Source organism: Schistocerca serialis, chromosome 3 (genome assembly GCF_023864345.2).
Source record: "Schistocerca serialis cubense isolate TAMUIC-IGC-003099 chromosome 3, iqSchSeri2.2, whole genome shotgun sequence".
NCBI lineage: Eukaryota > Metazoa > Arthropoda > Insecta > Orthoptera > Acrididae > Schistocerca > Schistocerca serialis.
The window spans coordinates 256,340,197-256,353,194 of record NC_064640.1 but is presented as its reverse complement, the minus strand read 5'-3'; the positions used below and the strand labels follow the sequence as shown (position 1 = coordinate 256,353,194).

Sequence of the window (12,998 nt, the reverse complement as noted above, 5' to 3'; positions counted from 1 at the left end):
ACGAGAAACTAAGATTCCACGAGAGACTAATGGGGTCTCTGGATATAACCAATTTGTACATAAATGTTCCAGTTGAAAAGACTTTCGAGATTGTAAGATTGAATCTTCTTAAGTATATGAAACTTGCAGTACAGGAAATTACTGAACAGTTGCATTTGTTGCATAAAAGACTAACTTTTAACTGTTTTATTTTCAATGGTAAGACTTATCTTCAAATGGCTGGCACGGGCAAAAGGTTGCTGTCTTTCTGTGTTTTTGACTGACATTTTCATTAATTACCTAGATAGAAAATTCTTTGCAAATAATAGGGCCATGTCTAATAATATAATTTTGTATCGAAGATATGTAGGTGATATTTTTATTGCACTTACAGCAACAGAATCACACATTTGGCAGACTCCCTCAGTCTGCTGCATTCAAAAACACACTTCATTGTCGAGTTGGAATCAAATAGGGAAGTCTTAACTACTTCGACTTGAATACTACTAGGCAATCTAAAGATTCTTGTTTAGATGTTTTCAGAAAACCATGCACCGCGGATGTAATTATTAATGTAGAAATGGAAATGATCATATGGCATTGTTGGCCGAATGTAGACTCTTGCCACTCGTGCACTTAAGTGTGTGCATTCTTCCTGTCAATGCTCATGTCAATGTTCAACAGGCTAGCTAAACTTGTCTTAAGCTCTGCATATGTTAGAAAATCATACAAATCACACAAATATGTCTGAAAAATGGTTACACTGAAAGTGCAATACTATTGCTATTTATCAACTGGTATTCAATAGAAGGGAAAAAAATCTATTCCTGGTCCTCCTGAGAACCTGCCTAAATATGCATCTATATGCTATACAGGGAATTTCTGCGAACAAACTGTCAACGCATTTAAAAAAGCCAGTATACAAACTGGCTTCCAGATGCTCAAGAAACTTAAGACAGTTTTGCTTACACCTGTTGACAACAAGCAGGATAAATTTACAAAGTCGAAGGTATATATAATCACTTGTGGATCCTTTGATAGTGTTTACATTTGGCAGACAGGGCATGACTTTTTAACCAGATTCAGGGAACACCATAATAACAACACTACTGCTAAGGGTTGTCATCTCAGTGATCAGAAGCATCATGCAGATATGACTGAAAAATCCCTAATGATCTTTAACATAAAGCCAAAAGGCTTAGATTTAGACATTTTGAAAGAAACTGAGATATATAAGCATTTTAATGCTAACCAACATGGAATCTTGAATGAACACATTCAATATTTTTCAGGATTTGTTATGAGCACAGCTGTGTGACACCAATGTCTGATTCTGAGAAAAACTCCAGCTTCCATTTAATTTTTATATAGTGCGCCTCCCCTACCTAACCCGCTTTCCTCCATTCCTGTCCCTCCCGCCCAATCTAATTTCTACTGTGCCTGTTTCATATTTTATAGTTTAGGCTGTACAATTACTTATGTATTTTATACTTTTGCTTTACAATTTTTGTAAAGTGCAACAAGATGACACGATTTTAATGTTTGACGATCTATGGTATCAAATAATATTTCTTAGTTATATGGACATGATGGGTAATCCCACCAAGACTGATTTTTTTTATACTACTTATACTGAAATACGTCCCACGTTTCATTAAAAAACTGGTTGTGTTCATTAGCAGAATTTTTTCCCCCTATTTGATGTAAGTGCAATGGTGTACATTGAGTACTTTCATTTACCGATTTGGGTCAGCCAGATGGACTACCCTAGTTTTAAAGAAAATATTGTATTCTCCTTCCCCTGTCTTACTGCCTATAATCAAATTTGTGGCATATGTTAGTACTGCTATTGCATATTTTAAGTTTATGTGACTTGTCATATTGCACAGTTGTTGCGATTGTAGCTTTTGACGATGTGTGGCACCATGTAATACTCTTGAATTTAACTTAAAATTTAGTAACTTTTTATCACTGTCAAGGCATTGCCACTTGTATAAAGCAAATATTTATTATAAAATAAGTTTGTTCACAGCAACCAGACACATCGTATAATAAATGTATAGTAGTTATTGAGCATTGGCAACACAATATGTTTTGTAATGTCACCTGGTGGCAAAAATGTCTTCTTGGTCTGCACTCTGCAGAATTATGTCAGTAGCCTGTGAATGTTTGTTTCGTGTACAACTGAATACATATATCTACGTGCAGCAATAGTGCCTGGATAGGTGTATTATAATTTGTGCCAGGTGTTTTTAAATCAAATTGGAATGATTAAGGCATCCATTACTATGTCTTAAAAAATATTTCTGGAAACAATTTTCTGCATATGTCTGATGGTGCACAAATTCCAAAATGTGTCATAAGCAATAAAGTCATTCCTTGCCTGATGTTTGACTTATCATTGCAACTCAGTCTGCCCGTAGGCAGAACTACTGATAGTACTATCAATTTATTTGTCTCAATTTCATTTACACCACTGTGGTATGTTGCTAACAGTTATTGTTTACACCCATGTATTGAAATTTATCTTCCATCTCCAATTAAAATGGGAAATCAGACCATACTAACCAATCTGGTACTACTATAATTCAAGTTAATGCAAACACAACAACAGCTCTCTTATTTTAGATGAATAAATAATGAAAACTAACGAAAGACATAGTTAAAAACTACTTAAAGGTACTCTTAAACTGAATATAAAAGATGTACAGCTTGTGATCTACAGACCTGTCCATCAGTATACAAACATAGGTCTCCCGCTTAATGGTAACAGACTCTGCTACCATAACTTTCTTAACTAGAATGCCATCCTTTGGAGTCTGCTTGGTGATAAGTCTATGCCCAATCATGTTTCCCAAAATGGCCTCAATTTCTGCTGGCCTGAAATAAAATAAGAGTATTAATTCTTCAATTTAACTGTTTCCTGGAGGATACAAAACACACACTGTTTAAAACGAATGGATTAATCCATCATTTGAGAACTTTCTGGGATGTAAGGTACAGTGAAGCGACTCAGACACCCTCTCCCATGCAACTGTCAACCTCACCTTCCAGTGGTGTACCCCGTTACCATGGCTATGACGGCCGAGTCATTGTGATATAACCAAACCACACAAAGGGAATTGTAGGAAATGATATTCTCTGCCCACCTATAACATCTTCACTGGGAGCAAGTGTCAATGCTCAGAGGTGGCAGCCCAAACATGGCAATGTGCTGATATACTTTAACTACCCACAACTGCTTAAAATCAATACATTAAAGAAACTAAGAGAAGCAGCTAGATGGACCTAAAAACAACAATGACAACATTTGGCATAAAGAAGGACATGATTATCAGATTCCGAAACGTTCAAAACTTATACCAACCTCAGAAACTGCCACCACGTAGAGCAGCAGCAGAGATATATAGACTCAGCATCCTGGCAGTAAGTGAAGTGAGATGGAATGAATTTGAAGAATTGAAGACCTTGAGTGGGCATACATCTCTGTATTTTGGAAAGCTAAACAGTGATGATCCACATGTGGAGGGAGTGGGATTGCTCCTAAAAGAATGAACAGCAGCTTGGGGAAGAATATGTCTTCAAAAATTCTCAGGACAAGATTCAAAGGAAGAGTGAGAAATAACTCCATAGTGCAATATTCTGCAAAAACTGAAGAAGCTAGAGAGGAAATGCCAATTTGTATGTAGAACTCCAGAAAACAGTCAAAAACACCACCAGGAAAGTTATTTTAATTATGACAGGTGATTTTAATGCAAAGATAGGTGCAGACAATCCTGGAATGGAGCAAGTGATGAGACAACATGGAGTCGGCAACATGATTAACAATGAAGAGGTTTTTGTAGCTTTCTGTGAAAATAACGATCTAATTATTGGTGGCACAATCTTCTCTCATGAAAAATGTCAAAATATCACAGATGTCTCCAAATCTTAACATTACAAATCAAACTGACCACACAGCTTTTAGTAGAAAGTGGAAAAAAATCCCTCATATAATTGAGAAACCGAAGGAGAGCAAACATAGGAAGTGGTGACCACCTTATGGTTGCACATGTTCGCATCAAGATAGTCATTAAAAGAAAGTGTTTCCACACATTGATGTAAGAAATAGAAAAATTAAAGTAGCAGCCAAGAATTCATACTATAATCAAGAAACCGGTTTCAGGGCCTTTGCACAGATGAAGAAGTGGGCACTGATGGAAAATGGGAGAAGATGAAAATAGCTGCTAGAGGCACAGCTGCAAAAAATTGCTTGCTTCAGAAAGCCAAGAAGAAAGGAATGGATGTCAGAAACAACTTGGAATTGTCGACTATTTGCCTTCCCTTCCACAGTTTTCACATGCTCATTCCATCTCATATCGCTTTGCAATGTTACACCCAGATATTTAAATGACTTGACTGTATCAAGCTGGACATTAGTAATACTGTACCTGAACATTACGGGTTTGTTCTTCCTACTCATTCACATTAAATTGCAATTTTCCACATTTAGGGCTAGCTGCCATTTATCACAGCAATTGGAAATTTTGTATAAGTTGTCTTGTATCTTCCTACAGTCATTCAACTTCGACACCTTACCGTACATCATCAGCAAACAACCGACTGCTGCCCACCCTGCCCAGGGCACACCTGACAATATCCTTGTCTCTGATGAACACTCACTGTCGATGACAACATACTGGGTTCTATTACTGAAGAAGTCTTCCAGGCACTCACATATCTGTGAACTTATTCCGTATGTTCATACCTTCATTAAAAGCCTGCAATGGGGCACCATGTCAAATGCTTTCTGGAAAGCTAGAAATATGGACCCTGCCTGTTGCCCTTCATCCACAGTTCTCACTATATCATGTGAGAAAAAGGCAAGCTGAGTATTGCATGAGAAATGCTTTCCAAAACCATGCCGATTCGTGGTCATAAGCTTCTTAGGCTCAAGAAAGTTTATTATATTCAAACTGAGAATGTGTTCCAGGATTCTGCAACAAACAGAAGTTAGGAATACTGGTCTGTACATTTTGTGGGTCCATTCTTTTTACCTTTCTTAGTGTAGTCACCTGCACTTTTTTCCAGATGCTTGGGACTTTGTGCTGGGTGAAAGATTCACGATAAATGCACGCTAGGTAAGGGGCCAATGCTGTAGGGTACTGTTTGTAAAATCAAACTGGTGATTTATTTATTTTCAAATCTTTAAGCTGCTTCTCCATGTCAGGTATGCTTATTTCTACGTCGTCCATACGGGAGTCTGTCCGATGGTCAAGTGACTGTATTTTTGTACAATTCTCCTGTGTAAACGATTTCTTGAATGTGAAATTTAAAACTTTGGCTTTCATTTTGCTATCTTCAACTGCCACAACAGATTGGTCAACAAGAGACTGAACGGAAGCTTAGACCCGCTTAGCGATTTCACAGATCTCTTCACAGACGCACGAATCTCTACTAATCTTCGCTTGACATTTGTGCATCCTCTTTTGAACCTAGCCTTTGCTTCCTCAGTATCTTAAGAATTTCGTTATTAAACTGTTGGTGGGTCTTTTCCATCCCTCATCCACTTAATAGGCACATAACTCTCCCAACCACGATTTAGAATCTGCTTAAACTTTGCCCATAATTCCTCTACATCCATCTTACTGGTTCTAATATGTTAATAACTGCTTATCTGGTCTATCTAGCAGAAACACTGTCCCAGCCTTATTGACTGATTTATTAATTTTTGTCATCATAATTGCTGTAACGACAAGTCTATTTGTAGCTACAAGGTCTAAGATAATTCCATTGCATGTGGGCTGCCGAGCTAGCTACTCAAGACAATTTTCAGAAAATGTGTTCCAAAGTATTTCGCATCACTGACTGTTTGTCTGTACCCCCCCCCCCCCCCCCACAATTAATCCGTAGACATCCCAGTCTATACTCAGCAGGTTAAAGTCGCTTCCAAATAGTATTGTATGATCGGAGTATTTATGCACTCTTAACTGTACACTATCTTTGAATGACTTTAGGACTGCCATAGTGGAATCAGGTGGCCGGTAAAAACATCCAGCAATTAACTTAGTTTCACCTACACCTGTTATATGTGACCAAACAACTTCAGTGTCACATTCAACTTCGACCTCAGTAGAGAGAATATTTTTGTCAACTGCAATGAAAACTCCCCCTCCTATGGCCTCTAATCTGTATTTCCAATATATGTTCCACGACTTGCTAAATATCTCAGAGCTTTCCACTTTGGGTTTCAGCCAGCTCTCAGCCCCAAGAATAATTACAGTGTGAGAACTTTCCTGAAGGGCAGTAAATTTGGGAACTTTATAACGAATACTTCGACAGTTTACTCATAAAACTGTGAAGATTCCCGCCAAAAAGAAAGTCTCCTGAAGTCATCCTGTAAGGAGCAAACAAGGACATCTCCTCACCAACAATGATGCACAACATCCAAGATGACATGAGCACTTTATGGAGGTGCTGAATAGAGACAATGAGGGAGAGTCTAAACAAAAAACAGCACCAAAAGATGAAGATGATCCTGAAATATTAGAAAATATCATTAAATTGGAGCTGCCTCCAAAGGAAGAGATCAAGGCAGCAATCAAGCAGCTAATCAATGGAAAAGCCCCATTCATTGATAACACAAGACCACAACTTCTGACCACTGAGCCAGACACAGCCACTAATATTTTCCACACTGTTTTGACAACGATAAGGAATTTGAAGAGCATGCCACAGGAGTAGAGAGAAGGAATTTTAATTAAATTGCCAAAAAAAGGTGAAACCACCAACTGCCATAATTGGAGTGGCATTAACTTGCTTACAATTTCAAGCAAAGTGTTGGTGTGAATAATCCTTAATAGAATTAAGGGCCAAGCTGAACTGCAGCTAAGAAAACAGCAAACCAATTTTAGAAGTAACCTTTCTTTTCAGATCAAATAAACACTCAGAGTCATCATCAGACAACCAAATGAATTCATTACTTGTCATCACATTCTTTTTGTTGACTTTAAAATGTCTTCAACTCCACTACAAGGAGACCTACATGGAAATCTTTGAAAATGTACATTACCACAGAGAATAGAGTGAAGGTTGTCAGGAAGACTTACAATAACTACACATGCCAATTCATCAATGAGTATAAAGCTATGGAGGGCCTTCCAAGTTAAGTCTGGAGGTCGCCAACAATGTGTTTTATCTCCAACTATCTTTTTACTGGTGCTTTATGAAATTACGAGGAAAGTGGTGGAGAAAAAGGAGAGAGTGATATGCTGGGGATTGAATGAGCAATTGTAAGATCTTAAGTTTAATGGTGACATTTGCCTCCTCTTGCAGAACTATGTTGACATGGAAAGAACACTGCAGGACCTTGAGCATGAAGCCAAGATTGTCATGCCGAAATTGGAGACTGCCAAGATGAAGATTATGAAACTCAATAAAAAGAAATATGAGAAAGTTGGAAACTATGAGGAAGTTGAAATGGTAAACGAACTCGCACACTTTGAGAGTGTAGTTACTGAAGTGTGAGGAGTAGCTGCTGATGCTGGAGCAAGAACCTAAAAGGCAAATGGGGCCTTCATACAACTATATCCATTATGGAGGGCAAGAGATATTTCCATGACAACTAAACTATGAATATTCAGAACAAATGTGAAAGCACTGCTGCTACATGAATGCGAAATTTGGAAGATTACCTCTACAATCACCAATAGTTTGCAAGTCTCCCACAGTAGATGTTTTAGGAAAATCCTAACACTTCGACTGTTGGAGGTGTGTTAATTCATTATGCATCACTGTACCCCTAGTGTGCCAGATGTGTTTAAGCGCAGCCCTTGGGTTTTCCCTACCGCAGTAAGGATGTGTTGATGCATACCGTGCCACTGGCCTTTTCAGCGCTAGGGACAAATTTAAGCACACTGAGTCACAGCTACCTGAGCACGGCAGACGTGTAAACACACAGAGCTGTCTTTCCGCCCTGCTCTTTCAGTAGCTGTTCAGTGGTCTGACTGTATAGTACGAGAGTGCCTATATGTTTGTTGCTGTGTTCCACTTTTGCAGAATTTTACTTTGCTTCCCGTGTTTTTGTCAGTTTTGTTGTTTTCTATGGAAGAAATGTCACGTCGCCCTGGTTGCACTGATAAAGAGATCCTGGACATGCTCACTAGGAGCGACAGTGAATGGGATTATCTGATGTTGCTAGCAGTGATGAATCTTCAACAGAATCTTGAATCTGTAGTCGTCAGCCCTTTACATCAGGGGGAGAGAAAGAATTACGGTCAGCAGTTTGTTCGAATTCGAGTAATCAGAAAGTGACAGTGAAATGGTTCGGAAAAGAAAGCACGTAAGTGACAAGTTTGACTGGAAAGAAACCGATTTCTAACCATTAAGCCATTACTTTGATGACTCGACTTCAGGCCACAAATAGTGATCCAAGCATTCTTTCATTTTTTCTGATATTTATGTCTGAATAACTGTTGCAATTTATTGCAGATGAAACAAATTGTTTTTCCATTTACACCAGAGAAAGTACTACAGAATCTGTGATTTTTCAACTCTCAAAGTGGAAAGACACTGCATTTGAGGAAATGTATTGTTTTGTTGCTATGTGCCTTCTAATGTCACAAGTTAAGAAGTTAAAATTAAGTGATTATTGGTCCAGCGATACACTTCTGAAAACACCAGTTTACAGCGAAATGGTCCTGAGACCATTTTTGTCTACTCCCGAGAATGCTACACTTCAGTGATAACTCAGAGTACTGGAGGTGACAGTCTATTTAAAATTAGGATGACTGTTGACAAAGCTCTTAAGACGTTTTGTAATTAATTCTGTCCACATCACAAGCTTTGTATAGATGAAAGTATCTTGCCGTTCAAAGGACAATTACCTTTTAAGCAATTTACTCCAACCAAACAAAGTAGATTCAGAATAAAGACATTTGTACTGTGCGACTGTCAGAGTTCCACAATTTAGGAAAAAGTGGCGACATAGTGGCAACTCTTATGGGACTGTATCTGGAACAGGGTCATATTCTGTGTCGATAATTGGTGCTCCAGCCTGGACCTGTTCCTCTGGCTTCACAACCACGGAACAGCCGCACGTGGCACTGTTTGTAAGTATAGGCGCAACATGCCAAAACTGCGGAAGAAATTAAAATGAGGAGAAACTGAGTTTAAGTCCACTGACAAGATCCTTGCTATCAAGTGGTATGATAAGAGAGAGGTGTGCATGTTCACCACAAGTCACACAACACAAATGGTTGAAACAGAAAAGACTGACAGAAATACTGGCGAAAAAATATATAAACCACAATGTATCGAAGATTACAATTCGAGTATGGGTGCAGTTGACCATTTTGACATGTTACTGATCTCTGTGGGATCAGAGCGTAAGACTGTGAAATGGTACAAGAAACACTTTTTTCACATTCTGGATCTGTACATTCTAAATGCTCATGCTCTCCACCAGTCGGTAACAGAGTGGAAAATAGTGCTTACGGAGTTTTACCTTTCTATTGTACACGAGACTGTAGAAAAATATGCTACAGAATGGAAAAAAGCTGGTAGAGGAAGGTGCTATGATGACGAGAATCCTCTGCGATTTACAGGGAGACATTTTCCGGCTGTTAGTATGAGTGAACATTCGCAGAAAAGTACACTAATGTGCAGATGTGTGTTTTGCATGAAACACAATCTGCACCAGGAAACTAGATTGTAATGCAGAACCTGCAATATTCCATTATGTGCTGCACCCTGCTTTGAGACTTATCATACAAAGAAGCATTACTAATCATTGGGAACTAAACCTGAGAAAATTTGTTGACACTTCTGAATGAATTACTAAAAAAAATCTATTTTTAACTCCGCCAGTGCCAGTCCAGTGTCCGGATCGAAAAGAAGTATGGGAAATAGATGTAACAGATGTAAAATTATTCAAACAATGCCTGACTTCTTCATATGTAGCAGTTTGCTAGCAAATGAAAGGACCTGGTGATTGAGAGGGCGCAATATGTGTACTGTGAAAAATGTAAATATATCTAGTACATTGTGTGCCAATAACCCATATATTAATCTACATATGATACATTTAAATTATTAACATGTGACATAGACAGTTATATTCCTTTATCCTTAGTAGTACAAATACAGAGCACATTCAGTCCACTTGTAAAAAACCAGTTTTCCATAACTGATTTCAAACACCTTTGATCAACAACGAATAACATGCCAAAGTTAAAACTCTGTTCTCAGTGTGATTTTTCTTGATACTTTGCCTCTGTTGTTAGCCAATATTGGAAATTAAACTCTCTCTCCTGGGGATGGTGGGAGGCTTAAAATTGGTTATTCGATTGAGGCTGGCTCTGAAGCATTAACAGAAACCGGTATTTGTAAAATATGTTTCGAATATACCCTGCTTTTATCTTTTCATAAGAATCAACATCTTTTTGACTAATTTGTAGATTATTTGAAAATAGTAGAGGAATAAAAATTTTGATTCCATATCTTTGTCTAAATTTCATTTTCATCATGTGTTCACTCTACTAGATATGTGAATTGGAAGTTTACATTGTTTTTGGGCACGATTTTCACGCCCAACTTTCATTCCAATTATACAGCTTGGAATGTTTTATAGAACATGGTTTTTCAGCAAAATCAGAACAAAAATATCACATTTTTTACATTTTTACAAAATCTTCAAATTCGCACTTAATTCAGTCAGTACTGGAAAGTGCTACACAAATGGAACTTTATATTTGAGAACCTCGTGTTGTTAGGTTAATACATGCCAAGTTTCACGTTCGTCATAGCATTAGTGCTGGAGACACAAAAATCCAAATTTGAAATTTTTTCAGGCACCTATTTTTTTTGGCCAATTTTACCTACAGTTTTCTGGCTCAAAATGACTCATCAGATTCTTTTCATTGTTATTCTTAAGATAATGCATAAAGTTGCACAAGATGGCCAAATTTGATTTGTTTACAAAAACTTTTGCCCGAGATATTACAGCTGAAAGTCATCAAAAATTCACACTGGCTCTGTGCAAGTTGTAAGCAGTCCAGAAGTTTTCAGCACAGGGCGGGTCAGGCCGCATGGGCCGCTCCGCTCCCCACGGCGGCTCCACGAGACAAGCACTTAGCACAGGGAGCTATTAGCACGGATTACGCCGCAGGCTGTGGCGGTTCAGTGCGCCAAGAAGATGGTGTGCCTCCAGCAGTCAAAGGTTTAAAATCTCTCTCTTGGGCAAATGTGATCTCCAATGAAGACCTTTAGAACAGAACTAGAGAAGAACCAGTCACCATCCAAACCCTGAGAAGGAAGTGGAACTGCATTGGACACATCTTTCAAAAAAGCCAGGATGCTGTAAAGACAAAAGCTCTTTGCTGCAACTTACAGGGTAAATGGAAACAAGGAAGACCAAAGATCAGAAGACAGGGCAGGAAGAGATCAAGAAGGAGAGGAAAACATTTTCAGTTGAAGATTGTTGCCCAAAATCAAGTGCGCTGGTGGAGCTTCATCGAAGCCCTAGATGCTCTGCAAAAGAGCAACAGGAAATGAAGACAATAAAGACAAGAATTTCTAGTCTAAAATAGCATGTGGTGACATACATCACAGGTCTAAATGAAATTACATTCTGTTAAAATCTATGCCAAGAAGAAGAATTTACCAAAAAAATTTTATGACTACCACATCCACAGGCCATGGAAACTTCAATGGATGGCGCACAATCTTTATTGTATGCACAGAAATCAACAGCGATGAACAGATGTGCCATTCAAATATTTCAAGATAGACTGATGACCATAGGAAACAATATGAATGATGTCATTCCTTTCTTTTATTTCCTCAATAAGCCATAGTATTTCTCATATTATCTATGGCTTCTTCACTTCTGTCTTTGTTATACATGGGATAGACTCTTAAGACATACAGTGTTTTGTCTGTGATTATACCACATTTGTTTTCCTATCACACAATTCCCAAAGTTTTTAATTAGCTCTGTGTTTCTTATCTAGGAAAATTTACAGTTGTATCCAATTATTTATCAATTAAAGGTAATTCATTCATTCTTGATGCAATATCTGTTGACATATTCTGAACACAAACACTCTTACGTACAGACCACCACGACAGGATGTAATTTTTTTTTTTTTAATTTTCTTAATGGCATCATTAATACAGTAGTTCTGTAATACTGTCCCTAAGCACACACAGCCGCTCTGAAAGTGAAATTTCAACTTGAGGTCACATACACAATTGGCTGCATGGGTAAAGAGTATTGTAATATCATAAATAGAGTGAAAATTATCTGCGAGTGCAGAGGCTAGCGCATAGGAATATCAAAAAGGTAGTATGAAACTAAGTATCAGATTAAAGGAAATAAAGATTTTATAGCCACTCTTTGTGGTTTCTGCCCATATGAGTTTTAAATATTTCTTAATAAATCAACATCCTACTTCCTCATACCTTACGACATGCTACTTCCAACAAAACAAAAAAACTATACTACAGAAAGTTACGAATAAAAAAAGCACTAATATACCACACATTGTACACAAGCTTTTATCAACCCAATATTCCACAAGAAATACTAACAACACAGACTTACTTCTTTGTTATGTGAACACCGCTTTAAATCCATTATCAAAATGACCAAGCCCTCGACCACCTGCTAGCACTTGTGCTTTTATGACATACTCAGGAACTTCTGAAATTAAAATGGTATTTTTTCCTCAATATAAATATAACACAATCAAAAAGCTATCTGTAATGCAATTTGAAAATTTTCAGTGCATTTTTTGCACAATCTAATTCATTCTGTGATACTGTAAAGCTACTTGCAGCCTATACACATACTGATAGTTTTTTGCTTACTGGATCCACTATCTAATTTTGTTTGTAGGTAAGATAGATGAATGTATTTATTGACTCATTATGTAAATTGTTAATGTAACACATATTAACTTGTATGGTTTCTTTGAGTATGATTCTTTGATTATGATAACGATCCAGGCACTACTGGAACAATATATGGAGATTCAATG

At 37.7% G+C, this 12,998-nt stretch overlaps 1 protein-coding gene across 1 annotated transcript in view; it reads right to left on the bottom strand.

Annotated features, from left to right (window-relative positions):
- Positions 1-12,998, bottom strand: part of LOC126470024 (succinate--CoA ligase [GDP-forming] subunit beta, mitochondrial) — a 103,442-nt gene that overhangs the window by 40,164 nt on the left and 50,280 nt on the right. The window contains 3 exon segments of the mRNA XM_050097508.1: positions 2,707-2,859; positions 12,563-12,587; positions 12,590-12,661. Coding sequence (XP_049953465.1) covers positions 2,707-2,859; positions 12,563-12,587; positions 12,590-12,661 — 250 coding nt within the window.